General features: G+C 37.6%; 2 protein-coding genes across 3 annotated transcripts; one reads left to right on the top strand and one right to left on the bottom strand.

Annotated features, from left to right (window-relative positions):
- The first annotated feature begins 436 nt into the window (after nt 1-436).
- Nucleotides 437-7,046, top strand: LOC122839304 (protein SIX6OS1). 2 transcript variants are annotated; one of them, XM_044130750.1, is made up of 15 exons: nt 437-674; nt 849-905; nt 1,048-1,174; nt 1,295-1,384; nt 1,468-1,655; nt 1,734-1,776; nt 1,860-1,956; nt 2,051-2,183; nt 2,289-2,353; nt 2,758-2,817; nt 4,741-4,916; nt 4,996-5,131; nt 5,217-5,258; nt 5,337-5,364; nt 6,225-7,046. In XM_044130750.1, exons 1-15 carry the CDS (start codon nt 623-625, stop codon nt 6,347-6,349), a joined length of 1,419 nt encoding a protein of 472 aa, XP_043986685.1. In that variant the 5' UTR covers nt 437-622; the 3' UTR covers nt 6,350-7,046. The 2 variants fall into 2 exon arrangements, with proteins under 2 accessions (XP_043986685.1, XP_043986686.1); XM_044130751.1 differs by lacking the exon at nt 2,758-2,817.
- pfkla (phosphofructokinase, liver a) lies at nt 6,374-22,352 on the bottom strand. The gene is made up of 22 exons (XM_044130749.1): nt 21,577-22,352; nt 19,858-19,931; nt 19,674-19,751; nt 17,873-18,062; nt 17,570-17,735; nt 16,993-17,037; nt 16,217-16,325; nt 16,018-16,113; nt 15,706-15,798; nt 13,726-13,851; nt 13,557-13,621; nt 12,260-12,323; nt 12,015-12,161; nt 11,855-11,925; nt 11,592-11,679; nt 11,319-11,471; nt 9,963-10,127; nt 9,812-9,873; nt 8,835-8,946; nt 8,533-8,632; nt 8,343-8,448; nt 6,374-8,251 (listed from the first exon to the last, which is right to left on the bottom strand). Exons 1-22 carry the CDS (start codon nt 21,659-21,661, stop codon nt 8,104-8,106), a joined length of 2,343 nt encoding a protein of 780 aa, XP_043986684.1. The 5' UTR covers nt 21,662-22,352; the 3' UTR covers nt 6,374-8,103.
- Nucleotides 22,353-22,868: the final 516 nt, after the last annotated feature.

Raw genomic sequence — 22,868 nt, forward strand, 5'->3', positions numbered from 1 at the left:
AAGTGACAATTTAAAGATTATAATGATGGTAGCAAATAAGGTACTCAAAACCAAACGTCTGAGTTTTGAATATCTATTGACAACTTTGAATTATTGGTCACGAGGTTCAAAATTACAAAATGTAGACTACTGTTTAAATACATATCGTCCGAAATTTGGAAAATAATAGCCAAAGTTGTACACAATGTAGCCATAATTACGAATAAATTATGTCATTTTAAGTTAAAATATTTCGACGCCATGAGGTTGAGTCTTAACGTTGAGACTTCATGTTATCATTTTAAGGAATAAAATATGTTTCTATATAAAATCAATGGCATACAGTATTAAAAATACAGTAGTAAAATTCATGACTAAGTACTGCGTTGAGGAAGAGGTGGCTGACGGTTGCCATGGTTACTAAACAATGAAATGTGATAAAACCAGAACACCTCCAACATTTGTTTTCTTTGGCGTAAATTCTTCCTAATCTAAAAACAGTTTTTAACGTTAACCTGTTTTTTTCTATATAATTGGTGGCTTAGGTTACCACATTATCACCCTTTTAGCTATAAACTATATTTTTTCATTATAATTAAAATTCTTAATTTATAATTAGCGCCGTTAGCTAATTCAACCTAACATGAAGGAGGAGCATTTAGTCGACAATATTGACAGTCTTGTTTTTCAGTTTGGTAAGTTTATTATGTTTACAACTATATCTTTGTGAAATTTGTTCGGGTTTTTATTATTAGCACTTTAGCTAATGTAAGCTAGTTGGCGCCTGACAATACAAGAAACTTTTGACATCTGTTGGGTCGATATCTTTAACAAATAAAAAGCAATCAAATAATTTCACTTCTTTTTAGCTGTTAAAACTCGAGAGGCTTCTCAAAAGAAGAATGGAATCCAAAAGCAAATCAAAGGTATGTCTAGCTACACTTGTTGATAAGTAAACAAATCGTAGCCTGTGGGTTTTATCAATTGATATAGTAATAAATTGCATTGTGCTACATAGTCCTTATCAAATGCACGCAGGTAAGTAATCTGAAGTATTTCTTTAAACAGAGTGCAGAGCTCTCATCACTGAGAAGAGGTCTTACACTGAAGCAATTCAAGGATACATCAAGAATCTTGAAGAAGAAATTCGAGTGAAGCAGAGCACTGTAACGAAGAATAAAGAAAAAGCAAAAAGGTAACTGCAATGAAGTGCCACAGTGTTCACTGGTCAACATGATCAAATGTATTTTCATTCCGGTTACATTGTAGTGGGGCTTTTATTTACTGTTTTTTTCTGTCATCCATAACACTCCAGCATGAAGGTGACCAACAGCCTGCTTCTTCAGTATGAACAGACGCTGAAAACAGAACTGGAAAGTAGGAAAAGCAACTACGACCATGACCAGTAGGCCATTGTATAATTTGATCTGTTGAAAGTTGCATTTAAATGTACAAAACTGAGTTGTTGATTTTACACCACCTTGTTAGGAAAGTCTACGAAGAGAGGTTGGCTAGCTACCTACAGACACTGCAGTCATACAAAGAAAGATATTTCCAAAATCCCATCGCTCAGAAGCTCCTCCAGCTGCAGGCTGAGATAGAGAAAATTGAGAGTCGAATCAAACACTGTGATGATTGCATGATGATGAAAAAGAAAGAACTGGAATATTTTACTGGTAGCCCGGTCTTTTCTTTGTAATTTGTCTTTTCACTGGTAAAGCTGAAAATTTACGTATTCAACAATTTCTGAACAGATCCAGATGTGACTTCTTATTCCATGGAAAAACTACCAGATGGGTTTGTTTTACAAACTTACAAATAACAAAAAAAGCTAACTTTTAAAGCATTTATTTACTAATTAAATGCAATTTTCTTTGTAGTGTTTTAGGCGAGCATCACACAACAGAAGAACAGTCCGAACAGACGAAGGAGGATTGCTCCATTGACATGTCATACATTGATCTCAACCAAGCAGCTGTACTCTGATTGATCAGTTTGACATTTTGTCACTGCTAACATATCAGTATTTATGTTCTGTAAAATTATATCAATCCTGAACGTAATGTTACAGAGTGACCATGAACCTGCTGCAGAAGTAAACACTGAGGAGATGAGTGAGGAAAATGAACTGCCGGATCCAACCAGCTGCTTCACTACCTCTGACAAATCAAATGAAGAGCTGTGGTCTCTGCAGCTGTCAGATGGTGAATATGTCACCCTAGAAATTGAAATAAATTACATTTTTTGATTATTTATTAATATAGACGTCATCATTGAAGATCACCATCAGATTGTTGTTTTATTTTCAGAATCAGGTCCACCAGAAGAAATGCACTCTGAGGCAGAGGAACCAGAAATTTCACAGGAGGAACAGGTTATAGTTTATTCTCCCATTTTTAGTGGACTGAGTCGCTGTATTTGCAAACTTTCACCCATATTAACTTTTAGTTTACGTAAGTTTAATTTCCGCAGCTTTCAAACAGATCTACATTTGTACTATTCTACTCATAGGGTTATGGTAACGTTATGATTAGGTTATTAAGTGCAGTACACATATTTTTTTTTTTCTTCATGTAGTTCAAGTTCTGATACTGTACATTACTATATGAGGTGTGGGTTGTAAATCCCCTGCGACAGACTGGCGACCTGTCCAGCGTGACCCCGCATCTCGCCCAAAACGCTTGGTGGAAATAGGCACCAGCACTCCTCTCAACCCCACAAGGGTGTTAGAAAATGGATGGATGGATGAAGGGTTGTAAATCCATGAATGTCATGCAGGGAAATCAGGAGCTTGATGCAAAGAGTAAGGGTGAGGGAGAGACAGGAACAGACCAGCAGGTAAGAGACAGTAACACAGAACAGTAGATATTTTTAATTAAATGTTTGTGGCTGAAAATGACAGGATAAACAAATATTTAGGCTTTTTTGCCTCAGTCTGTGTTTTTCCAACATGGTTTGTGTTTGGCAAGTTATAGAAAGCAGGGCTGGAAAGTGAAATGGCACACCGGGTTATCATTGAGGAGCTAAGGTCTCTCTTAGATGTGAAAAGTATCATTTTAATTTATTTTTGTAGGACAAACTGTTGCACTAATGTACAGTTATTCAAGAAGAACAAAGATTGTTTTTTAGACCATCTTTGTTGGTCAAACTACTGTCCATCCATCCATCCATCCATCCATCCATCCATCCATCCATCCATCCATCCATCCACTGTACTGAATTTAAAGCTGTTGAGTTCTATTTTAACCTTTTACTTACAATTTTAGAAAGAGGCAGAACCAGGTCAATTTCCAGTCAACATAAATAGATATATTTTGACCAGTAAAATATATCTAAATATGGTAGCAAGCTTGTGTGTGCTGCTAAAGTATTTATCTTGCTAGTTGTGAGGCAAATGGTAAGGAATTTTGGTTGATTAAAGACTCGAGGCATTTTATTCAAGAGAAAATAATAAAGGATATTTTTGGGGGGCAGTTTGCCACTGTGAGATCAAAAAATATAAAAAAGTAACTTCATTACTCAATGAAAAATCCATCCATCAGCTAGAAAATGCACATCTCTCTTCTCCCTCCATTGTTTACGTTTGTGTTGCACACAAGATGTAATTATCCAAGAAAACAAAAAGGAAAGCAACAATGTATGTTTTTACAAAATAAAATAACAAATGGGGCTGCACAGTGGCGCAGTTGGTAGCACTGTTGCCTTGCAGTAAGAAGGTCCTGGGTTCGATTCCCGGCCCGGGTCTTTCTGCATGGAGTTTGCATGTTCTCCCTGTGCATGGTGGGTTCTCTCCGGCTTCCTCCCACAGTCCAAAAACATGACTGTCAGGTCAATTGGTCTCTCTAAATTCTCACTAGGTGTGTGTGTGTGTGTGAATGGTTGTTTGTCCTGTCTGTTTTCTGTGTTGCCCTGCGACAGACTGGCGACCTGTCCAGGGTGAACCCCGCCTCTCGCCCGGAACGTTAGCTGGGGATAGGAACCAGCAACCCTCCCGACCCCATTAGGGTGTATAGAAAATGGATGGATGGAAAATAACAACTATAGTAACACACAGCGACTTGAATATGTAATTTCAATCTGAGTATTGGATTGTAAATAGTAACACGTTAGATTACTCGTTACTGAAACAAGGGGTCAGATCAGAGTAACGCTTTACTAAGTAACGTGCTGATGATTCCGTTGTTTAGGACATTTCTGCTCAAGTTATTTAGAGATTTGTCAGGTTTCCGATGTGTCAACATTTTCTTGCACAAAAGTCAGCAGGTTACTGTGTTCTAATACAATACACATAAAATAGTGATGGAAATTATAAGGTTTTGTGGTTATGACAAAACATGAAAAGGTTCAAGACGAATGAATACATAAGGCAGTGACTGTAGAGGGAGTTTATCCGAGAAGCGTAGCTTGATACAAGTCAGAACAAACCAAATCAAACAGGAACTAGATTTAAATGCCAGGAGACATAAAACAAAACTATCTTCTACATGGAGCACAAGAACTTAGTGTATAGTTTATAAATAAGGAATCCAAATTTTGTTTTGCTTTTTAAAAATATGATTTTAGTTCTTGGCACAGTAACATCTACTTTAACTGAAATTATGCTCAAGCATGTACATACACCATGAACATTTAATCAGACATGACAAACGCTGAATAATAATAATATTGACTGATGCTTTCATTTCTCAAGCTGGATTTTGTTTCCTTTGATGGTGATGTACATTGTCTGAAAAATAAGTTTTTTGTTTTTCCTGTTACAAGGTGCAGGTTCCCACTTTACCAGAGGAAGTCCAGAAGGATAACTCGCAGGATGAAGCATCTGATGCAGAGGACTATCAGGAAGCCAATCGTTTTCCTCAAACATCTCAAGAAGCCAATCTACAGGCTCTCTCTTCAGCAGAAACATCCGTGTTCTCAACTCCAACATTTGCATTCAAGTAAGATTTTATGAGTTTCTCAAGACTTTTGAGTCAAGTTGTAAACAGAACCTGAAGAGACGTGTTCTGCTCGTTTTAGCTTCAGTCCCACCAGCTCTCCTCGTCAAGGAACTCCCGATTCTAAATCTTCAGCTTTTGTGCTCAATCTGAACTCCAATGTTAGCACACCCGGATTTCCTGGATTTGGATTTGATGTTGGCCCGTCCCAGGAAGAAGTAGGAAGTTAGCTGAAGGGAAAAACTAAATCCGACAGCAATTGCTCTTTCTTGGTTTCGGGGTTAACTCTAGTTGTCATTGCAGGAATCCTCTTTTGCTTTTTCTGGCTCTTTTTTCAACGACAAGGTGAGGTTTACATTACAAGGCATTAGATCTTCTTATATCTGGAGAAAAGATACTGAGGGCTGTTCATCTTCTTTACAGAAAGCCACAGATGCTAAATCTTCAAGCAGTAAGTGTTTTCAGAAGCTCTTTTGTTACCTCTATGGGTGCATCCCAATAAATTAAGATGTTATTAAGTTTATTTATTTCAGTAATTAAATTAAAAGTGAAACTCATGTTTAGATTCATTGCAACTAGCGTGTTCTGCTCACAATGTTTATTTTCAATAATTTAAATAACTATGGCTTACAGCTAATAAAAAACAAAATTAATTTTCTCAGAATCTCAGATTAACAAAAAATAAACAACACCAATAGATGGTCGGGACTCCTCTTGCATATATTACTGTATCAGTGCAGTACGGCATTGTGGTGATCAGCCTGTGGTTCTACTGATGTGTCCAGTAGAATCACATCTCATCTTCCTCTTGTCTTTACTGCACGGTTCCTCTATGGGGATTAGGTCAAGTGAGTTTGCTGGACAGTCAAGAACAATAAAATCATGGTTACTGAACAATGTATCTGTACTTTTGACAATGTGAGCAGGTGTTATATCATACTGGAAAATTAAATCAGCATCTTCATAAATCTTTTTAACAGTAAAGTATGGTAAAACTCTGGTAGACGCCTGCGCTGAGGACTTGATTAAACAAAGTTGACTGTAACTAGCAGATGACAAAACATCACTGACCACAGGAACTTCACATTAGACCTCAAGCAAATACGATTTTGTGCCTCTGCACTCCTTCAGTCTTTTCCAGGATTCTTATTTCCAGAGAAATAAAATTGTTTTTTTTGTTAGCTGTAACTTCGCCCATCAAAAGGAGAAATTAATTCTTGAAATATATTATTCTGTGTCCATATAAATTTAATATTTGAAACCACATTACTGCAATAAATTAACTCTTCGATTTGGGATATGATTTTCTAGCTACTGAGTTCCTGTTTGACCAACCAGAACAAAGTGAAGACTTCCAGTTTGCCTTTACAAGCAAGAGTCCTCAGTCAAGCAAGAAAAACTCCAAAGATGAGTTTCCGTTTTCATTCAACTTCTGAGAAAAGAAAAACCACACTGCAATATTTTGTGTATGGAGTTCCTGTTTATTTCCTTTTGTTGTTGAGTTGGCAGTGATTTAAGTTCTTGAATTCAACTGTTGATATAAAGGCGCATTTGGGTTAATCACACAACAATGTATACATTATAGCATCATACTTGGATATATATATCTATGTCATTAATATATACAGTACAGGTCAAAAGTTTGGACACAGTTTTGTCCAAACTTTTGGTCTGTACTGTACTTAAACACCTCAGAAGTTTATATTTCTTTATAGATTCCTCTCTTTAAAGTACAGTAGTTGTGAAGTTTACATGTTTTACATTGTATAAAAGTGTTTGATAGGTTCATAAAATTCTGTCATTTTGAATTAATACTAGATATGTTGTTTCAGTCACACGACCACACAAGACACATAAACATGTATATATAAAAAACAGAAATTGAACATCTTAAGAGTCCCTTGAGTTACAATCACATTAGCCACACAAAATATTCAGATAAAACAAACAAAACTTAAAATTTCTAAATTTTTTAGGATTATTTCTTTCACTGAAGGCTCCTGCTTATATCTCTTATGGCTCAGAATGTAAGCATATTCTATATGTGGATTTAAAAGCAAGAGATTTATACTGCAGCATCTACATTCATTTGTTGTAATGCATGATATTCAATAAATGTTCTGGAAAACTTTGGTTTGGTGGCACATCTGGTTGTCTGTTCTACAGCAGCAATTTGAGTAGAAAGAATCCTTACAAGCACCTTGGAGAAAGTACAAAATTTCTCTGTATTAAATGTGTCCGTTAAAAAATGAATACTGGAAATTATGTTACTTGATCTTAAATAGTTAGTATTACACTGATTAGAGGTACTAAAAACGTTTTTAAGAAACATAGTCCCATTTTCATCCAACAGTAAGGTGCCTGAGCTTTAGAGGGTACGGCCTGAACTTTATAGAAACAGGAACTTGATTCTCAGGACATCTGCAGTTACAGGCATACACTAAATAATAGAAAACATCTTATACTTCAGTCACGCTAATGCAGAGACATCATATCTACTGTAAATATGCTCCACTGCAACATTATTTACATGAATGCTACTCAAATATTGCAGTCACATTGTGATAATCTTACTTAAATTCAGTGGCTTGCTTTGTCTGCGTAAATTCACTCACCTCAGCATCTGCCATGGCAGAGCACCTGACTTTAATTTCCAAATAATTCACCTAATAATTATTTTACCACTTGGGCTACTCGTAGCATTAATCTTTAAGCCTGGGATGGTGAACTGATCATTTAGCTTTCGCGTAAATCAACTCGTTCTGTTCTGACAGAGAAGCACACTGTTCATTTTACACAATCATCACAGGGGCACATTTCCAATAAACATATTTGCCTCATCTTTTCACTCTTTAATCTACATAAAAAAGTATTAAATAACCCCACATGCAAGGTAAGCTAATAGGCATGACAGCAGCTTAACACAAAAATCTAAGTGTATGACAGGAGAATAAGAGAGCTCTTGTTTCTTAGGTAACGTTAAAGCAGGAGGAATTCAACTGGAGAAAAAAATATGGATGTTAGTCCAGTGCAAATTTCATATGCAAATAGGAATTATTTTCCACTAGGGCACTCTAGATAGGTTTATGAGGGAGAGCACCAAAACACCTCACTCATGAGTGAAAATGGGACAACGGATGGAGAGATAAGGGTTAAAAACTGCATTCAGAAGTTTTGCCTCAGGGAGCTTTTAGTATCCAGCATCAATGCTGATGGAGCGTCGAGTCACATGTTCCATCTCTCCAGGGACGTATTCAACAAAATTGGTTTGATACCTGGCCAGCATCTTCAGCATCGGTCTCAGGTTGAACCACCACTGAACCGTGGGCATCCGGTGCCTGAAAAGCAAACAAACAATACCCATAAATGATTTGGTTTAAAGTTTTTCACAGAAAAGCAGCTGTTTTATATGGTCTTCATAATACATACTCAAAGTCAGTGCTGGCCTTCAGGTCAGTTACAGGAATGAATGAGATGACCTTCCTGTTCAGGCCAAGCACACACGCTGTTTCTGGGGAGTTGGAGAACACGCGGCCTGGAGCGAAATAATGGCATCATCAGCAAACATCTGCAGCTTGGTTTAGTACTTTTATTTTCTGGGAGTGTAGCAAAACCCCACCTTGTCGGAAGTTTTCAGTCAACTTCTCGGAGATCCACTGGGTTGCCTTCACACCCAACTTGGTGCCAAAGTTCCTATCGAAGGGGGAAGGTGCTCCTCCCTGCAGCACAAACACACATCCTAAGTGATACAGCGACTCTCAAACATCAACACTATCTATCTGTGTGGGTCTTATTTGTTTACATTCCATTGGCTCTTGTTATTTCAACAAGAGCCAATGTATATATCTTCCAGGAATACAAAATATTTGTTTTCACTATAAAGCTACAGCACATTATGTTGTCTTATTTTAAAAACTATACCTGCTGGAGGTGTCCCAACACATTCACTCTACAGTCAAAAACGCCCTTTCCTTCCTCTGAATACAGCCTATAAATAAAGTCTGTAGTGTAGTTCTTGTGACAGTTTTCATTCCTGTTTAAAAAAAGAAGATAGTCAACAGCAGTTCAAAGTTATTACACAATTATGTCATTCTGTTGTTGGTCTAAATATTCAGAATGTTACGTTTAATCAGCAGAATCTTGGCTTTAAAGGGTCATAATTATTTCCAGGTTTGACAATGTTGGTCATAACTTTTATTTAGTTGTAAACTTCAAAAACAAGAATGTCAATAGTAAGTGAAAACCAGTATCAATAATTGTTTAAGTTAACTGTACTGCAAATGTTTTAAGTACAGTTAAAATGTACAGGTGTAAAAATGCAGATCTCACAAAATGAGGCTGAAAAGCTGACAAATGTATATTTATCTTACTTCAGATATTAAGTTATTTTGATCATTTATGTAGATTTTAAATAATGAAGCCCTTAGGAAAATTGCATAAAGTCATAAATGTAACCCACTGAAACTTGCAGAAATCCAGCATTGAGTTAATTTTGACAGACAAAGTGCTTCAAGAAAGGCCAAACCTGATAACAAGAAGAGGTCACCTAGAAACAGCTGACACTTAAAAATGTCCAACTTGTTACAAAGTTCTGTCTAAAGTGCACTTTGGTCGACTCAAATACCTGATAAGGTCATTAAGCACTTCTCAGCTTTTGTCCTAAACCAGTCAAACAGAAATGTGTTGAAAAAGCTGATAGACTGGAAGCTTTTCATTAGATAAGGTCATTAAGCACTTCTCAGCTTTTGTCCTAAACCAGTCAAACAGAAATGTGTTGAAAAAGCTGATAGACTGGAAGCTTTCATTAGAAAATGAGCCTTTACTGCGAGTACTTTGAATTTCATGTTTTTAGTAATGTCTTCACTCAAGATTTAAAATTGCTCTGTAACGTTGCGAACCTTAGTACCAGACCCCGCTGGATGTCCTTCTTCATCTTTTCAGCCAAATGCTCAACATTAGTCTATGAACAGAGGGCACATTGAGAGACGATGCATTAAACGAACAACAAAAAGCGAGACAAAAACTATTTTGTTTTCCTTTAAGTCTCACCTTGAGGTCATGGATGTTAAAATGCTCTTCGAATATATAAGCAGCATCAGCACCGACCGCGATAGCAGTGGAAGTGGCCAGATAACCACAGAATCCTCCCATCGTCTCCACTACAAACACTCGTCTCTTCGTCCCAGAGGCAGACTGCTTAATCTTGTCACATCCCTGAAGACAAGTTAAAATGAGAGACAATTACTCTCAGAACATAAAAAGCTCCCCAAAGAAAGAATGATGATTAAAAAGTAAGATGTATTTCCTTCTGAGCTATAAAAAGGATTGACTGGCCCCATCTACAGATAGACCCAAAACTCCATTTTTAACTACAGTGCCACCTGTGTTAATTTGAACCCCTGGTGAAAATGTACAAAAACCTTTAAATAAGATCTTGTGATGCTGCACCCTAAATTCTCACTGAAAAATGAGAAAAATCTTAATTCTGAGTTTATTTTTTCATTGGGAGGAAAAACTCCACATTAAGAAATAATTGGTTTAACTAAACCACTGGTTGCACAATTTTTATTACCTTGAACAAGAGAAGGATCTTTGACCCTTCCTTCTTGCACAATCTCTCTAGATCATCCCAAGTCCTTTTCAGTGAGCCTGAGTATAAGCCACACCCACTAACTTCAAAAAGAAATGTTCAATATTTGTTTCATCCTCAGATAGTGTTAGTCTTACAAGCATATTAACCACTGTGGCGACAGGGGATAAAATACTTTCTTTCTGGCGTAGCCACCAAACGACAAGGGCCACTTATGAAAAAAAAATAATTCTTTTAAAGTTTATTTGTCTTTCCGTACAACTCACATCTCTGTTGAGCTAGTTGCTCAATGCTGAGATTAAAGTCATAATTCAGAAAAAATAAATAAATCTCAGAATTATGACTTTTTCCAAGATCCTGAGAAAAAACGGCAACGTTTTTTTTTTTTTCCCATTGACCCTAATCCTCTTCCATACTGTTGTATGTCCGCAGTGTTCAACTCTTGCTATGAAGCCTTTCTGACCCCTAGATGCCACTGTTTACTGCAGTTCTCTAAGAGCTTTGGAGGCTTTTCTTGGCAAGATAAATGTTTTCTCAGGCAGCCTGCTGGCTGGTCATGGATTACAAACTGAAACTTCCTAAATGCCCTAAAGAGTGAAGCATAAGTTTTAAATAGTTAGTTTTGTTACATTTAAAGGGATTGGTAGAGCTTTTCCCACTAAATAAATATACTGAAGGTTGTATTTTTCTCAGTTTATCAGTGAGATTGTCTTACTGCAGTAAAAGATACATTTATTTTAAAACATTTTAACATATTTTATTTTTTTTTTTAAATGAGGCTCCCAATAAATGTGCGCCGGTCGGTTCAGACAGACCTCCATGGCGGCGTTAACAGCCGTGTCTGCTCCCAGACTGAAGTCCGTTCCTGGGACGTTGTTGCTGATGGTTGCCGGGACAACACACATGGGGATGCAGAGTTCATCGAAGTGACCCCTGGCTTCATACAGCTGCTGCACACCTTCGTATCCCTTTGAAATTAACACGTGGATCATAAGTCTGAAGCCTTTAATTAAATATCACTTAAATTTAAGTGACATTTAAATCGCTTAAATATTCAGTTATTTAAAGAAAATAAAAGACTCAAATACCTCAAATCCTCCAATTACAAGCAGAGCTGAGATGCCAAACCTGCCAATGTTCTCAACAATTTTCTCCATGAAATTAGCAGGAAGGGTTCTGAGAAAGGCACAACATAAAAAAAGGTTTTAAAAAAATTACTTTGAGACATTTAATTTCACATGTCATAAATGTGTTGTAATTGTCCTCTAAGCATTTTAAAACCAAGTTTATTTTACTACCTGAATTTGCTTATGAGTATACAAATACTTGACAGGCACAGCTTCTTTTTTACCGCTTTGTCCCCAGGAGTGATCCTCCTTGTCCCGTCCATCCGGCCACGTTGTTCCACTCCATTTCAAATATCTGCTCGCAGGCAGAAAGGAGAACAGTTTCTTTTAAATTATTTTTCAAAGTTAAAGCTAGGATTTTGCGTCATAAAAAGCCATCCTCACCAATCCGTTGGCGAGTCCTTCAAAGCCGTCATGCACACCGTAGACCTTGTGTCCTTGAGCAAGTGCAACTCTCACGGCTGACCTGACTGCTGCATTCATGCCTCCAGCTGGAGCGCCGACGTTCAGAATAGCCACAGAGTGATTGCTCTAAAGGGGAACCAAAGTCAAGTTCATCTCACATGTAACATTCTGTGAGTGTTTCACGCTTAAAAACATGAGATAAAGCTGATGTCTGACAATCTAACCTCAGTAACAGCAGGCTTTGGGAAGGCCAGGAGCTTGTAAATATTCAAGTTGTTCTCAAAACTCCTACAGAAACAAGAAACACTATAGTTAGGTATGCAGGCACTTTTCCATGAACTTGTAAATTCAACTTATTATATTTTAACAATAATAAGTTATTATTATTATTAAATAATAATTATTATTAAATAATAAGTTATTATTATTATTAAATAATAATAACTTATTATTATTTTGTCATTTAACAAAATTTGACAAAATTGTAAAATTTTGTCATTGTTAAATACAATAACAAACACATTAAATGTGTACATCTACATGTTTTATGTACATTTATTCCACATTAACTCTATTAAAAACAATGATGATAGCTTACAGCTAATAAAAAGCCACAATTTGGTTTCTCAAAAAGTTTGAATGTTACAAAATACTTATTTAAAAGAAACAAAAAACGAATTGCAATGCAGAAATGACAGTCTACTGAAAAGTATGTCCATATCCTGTACAGTATAACCTTGATTGGGGCTCCAATCCAGTGAAGGTGGTCAGCCTGTGAATCTGTCAGGAACCTCTAGTTGCTTCAACAGCGACCTTCACCTCATCTATATTGTTGCTCCTCCGTTTCCCATCTACGTACTAACAATACTCCAAGCATTCCCTATGTGGGTTCATTAAGACCAGTTTGCTGACCAATTAAGTTCAGTGGTATTGTGGTCATTTGAAGTGGCTGTTGTTACCCAGGAAGAGTAATTAAAGTCTTTAATGGGTGTTGCTTCACAATCCTCTTAATCATGCAGTTATCTCTGCTGCATTTGTATCTTTTTCTACCAGAATCTACCTTTTCCTGTCACTCAATTTTCCATATATATATATATATATATACACTTGCGTATAGAGCTCTGAACAGCAATATTTAGTAAAAATGAATGGTTGTTAAATGGCCTCCTTGTTTAGACAGTCACTATCAGTTTGTATATTAGAAATCATCTTTATTTGACCTTGGGTAACAACTATCAATGTTTTTTTGTCAAGTTTTTGTTACGATAATCATCACAATTAACAAAACTAAGTACTTCAAACACATAACTGTGTAAATGAATGTCAATAATGTTCCTTAACCCTCCTGTTGTCCTAAAATAACATTTAGTGGATCTTTTAGCGAAACTCCCCAAAGATCCACTAACACTTAGTGGATCTTTGGAGAGTTTTAACACAGTGACGGGTCATTTTGACCCGAGGACAACAGGACGGTTAAAGAATCATTATACAGCACAATCCAGGATAAATATGAGCGCTTACCCTCCACGCAGTTTAACCGCTTCATCAAACCTCCTTTCATTCATGGCTTTCTGCACCAACTTGGTCTGCAAAAGATTGTTCATTTTCCTGTTAATCTGCAACCAGCCCCTGCTACATCACAGGTTTGCCATCCTTTAAATCAGTTCCCCCAGAGTGGAGCCAGACTCACCATGTCCACACACTCCATGAGAGGCAGACGGACTGCATGGTTGCCAGAGAGACCGATGACACAGGCTGGAGTGTCAGGAGAGGCCTCGATTAGGGCAATTACTGCCTCCACTCCCAGCTTGGTGCTCTGCAAACACACATTCATATTAAGAGGAAAAAAGTGAATGTGGGTCTGGTGAAATCATGCAGGCTGGTCTAGGAAATCTTCAACTAGAGAAGCTAACCAGTAATAATTAAAAGAAGGAAAGTGACTGATTTTAAGGTTGCATATTAGTCATTATGAAAGTTGTCTACATGATTTTTTTGTGGGTTGTTAGCTGGTCTTCATGTACTGTTTTACCAATTTAAATTCAGTTTATTTATTGTACAGTTAGCCAAACAGGTCCAACTCGTATTAAATTTTACTTTAATTGTGAATTTTACAATTTAATCCAGGAAAAATTCAAATTTATATCAAATAAGGATAAATTACAGGGCATGCTATGGTGGCATAGGGGATAGTGCAACCCACATTTGGAGGCCTTGAGTCCTCAACGCAGGTTCGATTCCCGGACCCGGCAACATTTGCCGGATGTCTTCCCCCCTCTCCTTCTCCCTTTCCTGTCAGCCTGCTTTCATATAAGGGACACTAGAGCCCACAAAAGACCCCCTGGAGGGGAAAAATAAAAAAATTACAAATCGTCTTTGAATTCGTATGTAAACAATGACGTGACGAGGATAACCAGGTTTAAGTATTGCCCAGGGCATTGCCCCTTGTGGTTCTGTAAACAGACAAATGTTGTATACACAATCCAGTCAGTTCAGACAACTATAAATAGAAGAGAGCAAACAAATGCTCTGATCTACCAGCATTTAATAGAAAGTCTCCAGGGACTGGGACTGGAGACCTAATGCTCCAAAACTAAAGTAATCTTCTGTGACTACATAACTCCAGCAGACAGTTATTCTTACCGATTGTTACAAAGATATGGATGTTAAAGAGTGAAAATATTAGTAATAGCAATAAAAAGTAAAAATAAAAGTTTTTCAAATCGGAAAATAATCTTTTTCTCTGTAAACATGTATCACTGCATAAAGTCAGAGCCTCACATTTAGAAATAATGGTCAAAACCTAAAATGTACTAATCAAATAGGCTTCTTAAGTACAATGATTACATTAGGCTGCACCTCTGTGCTGCTAAATGGTACAACAAACCATTTCAAATCATGTACTCAGAATAATACCTGAACAAGTAAAATATATCTAAAACTTATCCTGTAAAACTTAGAATGTACTGATCCTGAATGGTACCATTAGCACAGTAATGTTCCAGAAATAATTTATCAGATTTTTCAGAGTTAATTAGTAGATAAAAATCCACGCAGACTGAAATGCAGATATGCTTTTTATTTATTTTATTTCCCTCCAGGGGGTCTTTTGTGGGCTCTAGTGTCCCTTATATGACAGTAGGCTGACAGGAAAGGGGGATGGAGAGAGGGGAAGACATGCGGCAAATGTCGCCAGGTCCGGGAATCGAACCCGCGACGGCTGCGTCGAGGACTGAAGGTCTCCAAACGTGGGTCACGCTGTCCCCTATTCCTAAATGGGAATAATCTTGTAATCCCTAAATTTTAGATTTAAACCTTCTACGTCTATGAAAGGAACTATGATGCATTCTCCAATTTAATTCAAGTAGCAATATTTAATCGTTACAACAATGTTTAGAGAAATACACTTTGCATGGTCCGCAGACAAAATCAGTAGGTTTTCTAAAAGACATTGCCAGTGAGACCTTGATGAAAGCAGCTTTTAAAAATGTAAAAGGTGTGCAAAATTCTAAATGAAGGGAAAAATACAATTTACTTGTCCATGCTGATCACTTCAGTTCATCCTATTACAACTGTCTAAAACCTTCGACTATAGACTCAGAATTAACAGTTAAATGCCATCATTTTGATGAAACATACATTCAACAATCCTCTTTCACCACATGCAGCTCACCAGTATCCTGTCGAACGCAGACGGAGTTCCTCCTCGCTGGACGTGGCCGAGCACCGTCACTCTGGTGTCGTAGCCCAGCCTCTTCACCACCAGCTTCAAACAGAGGTACAAGTACTCATTTATTAATGTTACATACTCCAGTATGAAAAACCTTAATCATAGTTGAAGCTCCAGAAACAATAACATGTCCTTATAAGCTACACCAAAGAGAAGGAATTATAAAATACACTCTTTTAATCTTAAGTAACGTGTCTTCAACACAGATTGTAAAAGCCATTATAAGTGTCATAAAGTCTGCAAAGAAGAGCTCACATCTTTTATGTAAGTTGAGGAGATAGGCTTTCCATTTGAGTCAATGGCTCCCTCTGCAACAATTATAATGTTGAGTCTGGACCCCTTGTTTCGGCTCTGAAAGTAAACAGAGGTTTAAACCTTCAGACACGGTGTACCGGAGCATGACGCTGGTGCTTATATGAAATCTGGACTGTTTTTCTGTGCGCGCATGCTCTACTTTTTCCAGACGAGCGCACATGAGATCCTCCCAGCCCTCAAGCGGAGGAGCCTCTGGAATGAAGAGCCAGTCTGCTCCTGATGCTAAAGCCGACACGAGGGCCAGATACCTTCAGGCAAAACACACCAATTAGCACAAGAGGAGGGTAGAGTACCCAAAACGTGTACTCATGTAAGCGTGGTACTACTGCAAATTTTTATTCAAGTAAAAGTAAAAAGTCGCTGTCCAAAAAATGATTCAAGTCAGTAAAAACAGTTTTTGGTAAAAAAAATGAGTAACTGATCAAGACATGAATGATGTAGTATTTAAAAATTACATCCTCCAATGAACCAAATTATAAAGTTATGTGGAAATTTTGGTATTAAAAGGCTAAACTGAAAATAATTGATAGAAACACCATAATTAAAAAATAACAAAAACAGGCAAAAGAAAACATTTTTCTAAATATTTTTGTTTCAGTACAAAGCGTACAAAACTTTAACAAAAAGTGGAGGTGTGTTTGTTTCTGATTAACTTTTGCCTAGAACAAGTTTGTTCTTCATTCAGTGAAGTTACTCACAGTGGGTAGAGTATCCAGAGATTTTATTCAAGAAACAGTAGCAGTACTTCATAATAAAATCACTCAGGTAAAAGTAAAAACCACAGCTTAGTGGAAACACTTCTAAAAGGAAAGTTGTTCCAAAACGTTACTCAAATATAGCTCGTTACTACCCAAATATAATTAGCACCGTATAAACAGATAAATAAAAGATTTTAAAAATCTATGCGTTACTCACCCACAGTGGCGGCCCATGACTTCAAGAACAAAAGTGCGCTGGTGGCTGCAGGGAAGAAAAGAAAAGAAGCGTGATGCATTGAAGCATTTGTAAAAGCTGTGAGCAAGTCTGTGCAGGATACAGCAGATCTGCTGAGTTCACGTAGCTGGGGGAAAAAAGTGCAGTAACACACTAAAACTCAGTCACATTAAAGAAAGGTGACTTATGATCACTGTCATGCAACAACAAAATTAAACACACTCATGATTGTTTTATAGTTCTGTGCAGAGCTGAATGTAGGCAACAGCCAAACCTCAAAATATTAGTCACTTTAGTAAACATTAAAACAAGAAATTTAGAAGCTCAGCTTGTTGGAACCTCAAACCTTAAAATGACCTATAATGTAATGTGACAAAGTTTGAAAATTGATGCTTTGATTGAGCTTGTGCTTTATAAAAAATGGGTAAACATATTTATTCTCCAATTGTGTAACTCAAGAAAATCTGGAGCTGTAATTGCAGCAAAAGGTTGTACTCTATGCGATTCAAAGACATAAAATCACAGTAAAATACAAATGCAACTCCTTCGAGTGTCTGACCTGTTTGCAGTGGTCATGATGGCGTCGACTATTTCCATGATGCGATGCAGCGCAGAGTCAGCGCCGATGGTCATGTCAGTGCCGCAGAAATCATTGTCTATTGATCCCACAAGTCCGACGATGTTCAGATTGTTGTGCTGCTTCGCCATCTTGTCCGTGATCCTTCCTGAAAACCCACAGATGTAGTTTCCTCTTTAAAATTTACTATACAGCACCAGTGATGGCATGGAAACAAGACTGATCAAATATCCTGGGTCAAAAAAAAAAAAAGGAAAAGTGAACAGTTCCCAGACAGCGGCTGACCTTTCTGTACGAGCTCATCCAGCAGGCCGCTCCACTCACTGCGGAAGACGTTGGCTCCGGTGAGGCTGCCGTCTCCACCGCACACACACAGGTTGGTGATGCCTTTCTTCACCAGGTTGAAGGCGGCGGCGATGCGGCCCTCGCGCGTCTGGAAGGCCTTGCAGCGAGCGCTCCCGATCACCGTGCCACCCTGCAGCAGAGACGCTGGTGAAAACTAAGCTGAAACATATGATCTGTAGCTGGAACGACAAGCTAGGTCACACATTTTTTCCTCACCTATTTTTCAGCCCTGCTGACTATGACTCTTAAAGGAAGGAGCAGGATAAACGTGGCATTCTGACCAAATTATTTTTGAACAAAGATTGAAAAGAACGCATTTTGTTCCATTGAAATTATATGAAATTATGTCTGAAAAGTGAAATTTGAAAAGATGTCCAGGGATGTCTACAGGTGGTTGGAGTTGATTTTAATCACCTGTTTAGGCCGTTTTAACATTTTCCAAGATAGACATAGAGAGATTGACAGAAAATATGCTTACAAATGTTCAGTGTTTGGAATACAAATCAGTCTTGAGGCACACAGAGGTTTTAAACAGTCTTAGTTTCAAAATTGTAAATTTTTTCATCATACGCCTCTTGTGGTTTAAAGTCAAGTCAGAGTTTTCTCCAGTGGGATGAAATTTAGCATAATGAAGCATTTCCGCTCCCAGAAGGCTGAAAGAAGGCTAATACACTTTGTCAGTCACTTACAGGAAAAATAAACTCAAATGTCTCGAGATCTTTCTAATTACAAGTGACAACAAAAGGAGCGCTACCCATCACTCTTAATAAGGTAACGGTGCTTTAACACTAAAGCATCTTTATAAAGAGTAAACAGAAAGAATGGCCAGAAAGCATTAAAAAAAAATTTTTTATCCATGAGATGCTGGTATTTTTATTAAAGGTTATCACATTATGAGAGTCTTATATAAGATCATTCTTGTTCAGACCATGTCTCAAAAAATACTTGTGTGAAATACTGAAAAAGTTTCCATTCATTTTATCGTATTTATTGTTAAAACGTCTTAAAATGCTCACAGAAAATATTTGTCTTGCACCATAAAATGGAAGTTTTGTAATGGTTTATAAACTAAAACTGCAGGAAAACACCAACGCAATTGTCAGCTGTAACAGCCGTTGATTTCTAGACTAAATGCACATGAAACAGAGGTTCAGGTGAAGACATCAAATATTTTAAAGTCGTTTTTTAAAAATCTGAGCAAAGAGGACTTAAGAATAAAAACAACCTTGCTTTTCTTTAGTCATGCTTCACAGAGATGATTAAAGAAAGAGCCCTTAGTAAATGTATTCCTTTAGTTTCACTGGTTCATGGTTGCCTTTGTTGACCAAAGCTCCAGATAGCGTTCTGGTCATTTTCCACTTTTTTCAGGTTCAAAAAGAAACCAATGGCTTAGGAGAATGCTTTTGTGACAAGTGATATTTGGAAAATATTGTTTTTTCAGACACTAAATTGTATTATCTTACAATATTAAGTAATATCCATTAGAGAGAATTACCTTTGGTTGAATAAAATAATGAGAGCAAACTAGCTTTAATGAGTGATCTGGAGTACAGTATATAGAAATAGAGAATAATGTAAAGTCTACAAAAATATTATTTGCATTCTAGCAAAACAATATATGTATATTATGCAAATTGGTATAAAATGGAAAGGATGAAACGGCATACAGGGGTATGACACAACCATTTCCACTTTGTGAAATGGTCATTTTCCCAGAAGACAGTAATAACTTTCAACCCACCAGCTGGATAATGTTGGTCACACTGTGCCAGTGTGCCAGCTTTATGTTCTCTCCTCCATCCACCAAGCCTTGATATCCCTGAAATGTCACAAGAACATTGCAATCAGTCCCAGAAAAGCCATAAAACAGGAGGTGACATTAGTCAGTCTGCATGTTCACTCGTGGTCGTAAAACTCTTGTTTACCTCATTGATGAGATAGACCTTGGCCCCGACATAGATGCCCATTCTGGTCACGGCTCGGACAGCGGCGTTCATACCTGGGTCAAAAACAGCGTTATCCTTACATTAAACTCAACTTCAGTTGATTTGCACCCAGGCTATTGCATCATATGAGGAAATTAAAGTGTCTGTTGCTGCATTTCACTTCTTTATCAGTTATTGGGCAAAGGTGCCATTTGCTCTGTGAGGACGGCAGCAACGATCCTGGACAAGATTGGCTTGAACAGATCATGACACATAAGGCTTGTTGAGCCAGTTCCAAGTGAGGGAAGGGAAAGTGAGCTCAGATTTAAGCCTTTCACCATTATTACGTAATCATGTGTGGAAATCAGCTTTAGTTGGCTGTGATTATTGTAAAAACTACTGGACTTGTTTTATGTAATTGTATTTAGGCTAAATGTATGAAATAAGAAATCTGAGTTGCAATCATATCTCCAGCTTTACATCTACTGTTGATGTGAATCAAAAGGGTCAAGCAGTCCATATTAGTTTTAAATTAGCAGATGAATTAATTTTTATACATCTAATTACATGGACCACAAAAACCAGCAGCAAAGAAAAAAAAAAACAGTATACAATTAATTTAAAGACATCAGTTGTTTCAGTTCCTTTACAACAATGTTGCCAAACAGCAACAGCTTCTAGATGAAGGTTAATTACAGATACTTGCATTACAGCTTTTAGGCAACAATAGAAATGTATTTTCAAGCCAAATCTTAATAAATGTTTACATTTCTTTAAGGTGAAGGACTGCATGACATGTCAAGAGCCTGTTGATCTTAACTGCAGTACAGTATGTCAGCTTGAGGAGCTCTTCAATGGGAATAATTGCATCCCTGCATTGTGGGGCTTGTAGTTTTGTCATAGTGTGATAAAAATCTGCATTACAGAGCTGAACTGCATGCCAAAACGTTGATAAACACCACAGTTCTACAATAATTATCTAAAAAATAAAATAAATTTGTGATCAAATGTACAGTTTTAAGACTTGCAAAAACATAATTTATATCTTAGTGTTGAAAAGTTGAATTTCTGAGGCTTTCGAGTATAAGATTTATGATGAAATAATGAAAAAAAGCCAAACCAAATTGCTAATTTATGCACTTGAACCTGCAATGTCTCCATCTTGCAAGCTGCATCTACTTTAAACGTATAGATATGCAGTAAAGGGGTGTTATTGAAATATTAATAAGTATCGCTTTACAGCTGAATCAGCTGTACTACTGTAGCTGTAATTGTTTGATACAAACTTTCTGTTGGAAATCCATGATTTCACAACTAATAAATATTGTATTATTATATATGATGGTATTAAGTAGGTGCAGTAAGTGATACTAGTGTAATAGGGATTGTTATATGGGTTGTGAGTCTGCATAGGGCCTCATGGGGGCCTTGACTTTGGCCTCTTCTCATCAGAATCCCATTAACCTTTTAATATGCTATTATAATTGCCATATACTACACCCACTGTGAGTCTTTTGGGACATTTGAACTACATTATGAATGAGAACATAAATAAATCCAAACTGATCATCCTTGAGTGCGAAAATGAGCTCGTCCATGTGTAAACAAACCCGCTCAGTGGGGTCAGAGCTGCACAGAAACACGATTTAAGCTCCACCCGTCCAGCCACAGGTTTGAAATATTAAACCTCAATGCAGAAAAGGAGTTTTCTAAGGTCACCTTGTGCATCTCCACCGCTGGTCAGCACCGCTATAGCCCGACCTGCTCCCGTCATCTTCAGCTTCTCCAAGTCCATGGAAGACATGTTGACCTGCTCACCTTACAATAGAGAAACCCGCCAATAAAAATGAAAAGAATCCCGTTAGTTTGGGTGGATAAAAAAAAAAAATGATGCAGTCGCTCCTCGGTGTTGTCCCAGCTGTTCGCTTCCTTGTTGGCAGCGGGTTCGAACCAAGCCTTTCTCCTTCAGTGGAGTGGAAGCCCCTCTCAGCGGTTACACCCCTCTGTAGACTGACTCCGCCCTCATTCACCAAGGGAGCGTATCGGTGGAGCGTTTATTTTTCAACCCGGCGCCGCCCGGAGCTGCGAATTCCTACAATTCTCTCCGCTTCTCCCGGACACCCGCTGAACCGGAATGTTTGGGAGAGGAGACCCAGCAGCACCGTAAACGGGGATTAATATAAACAGATCAATAATGCTAATCGTAGCTATCGAGAAGACCGTGCAGAAACTGACTCAGAAACTCTAACGCTTTACACTAGATAAGCAACTTTAGCCTGATTACATGAAAATCTCTTTTTCATGAGGTGCGTTTGAGTGCGTCTTCCTGCGCTTCCTTTAATGATCGTTGTAAAAAGGCGGAGCTTGAAAAGACCGTATAGTGAAAACGTGACTGAGATCACGCTCATAGCAGCAGGAAAATACAAGAAGGAACAGCTTCACTCTTTGTAGTTCTTCGTAACATTTGCGTCTGCAAATCACGCTTCAAAAAGAAGAGATTAGTTCCACCTCTAGTAAGAATGCGGGAATGTAAACCAAGACAGCTTGCATAAACAAGGTAACATAGAGCGCTTTACTAGAAAAATAAAGGGGAAAGAAATTAAATTAAAGTTGCGAGCCACCTCGTGCGGCCTCGCAGCCAAGCGCCGCTCCGGCCTGTAGAGTAGTGATGGCCAAATGAAGCATCATGAAGAAATGAAGCTTCCCGGCCCATTGCTTTGCCCAAAAGTTCATTACTCCAGGCTTCATTCATTTCTCACTAGTGACATCTGCTGTTGAAACTGTGACAGCCTTGTCACTCAGACATATTTAAAAACAATTAGTAAATGCAATATTGTCACAAAGTTTTTGTCAAACTCACGTTTAGTAACAGGAGAGTCAATTAAATCCTATTTAACAAATCTTTTTTAGTTGTTAAAATTATTTGTAGTCAATCCTGGTATATGTTGACTGTCAGTGGCTGTTTTCTTCTGTCACCGACTGATTTGACAATAGACATTTGTTTTAGTGTA

This window comes from Gambusia affinis, linkage group LG11 (assembly GCF_019740435.1).
Source record: "Gambusia affinis linkage group LG11, SWU_Gaff_1.0, whole genome shotgun sequence".
NCBI lineage: Eukaryota > Metazoa > Chordata > Actinopteri > Cyprinodontiformes > Poeciliidae > Gambusia > Gambusia affinis.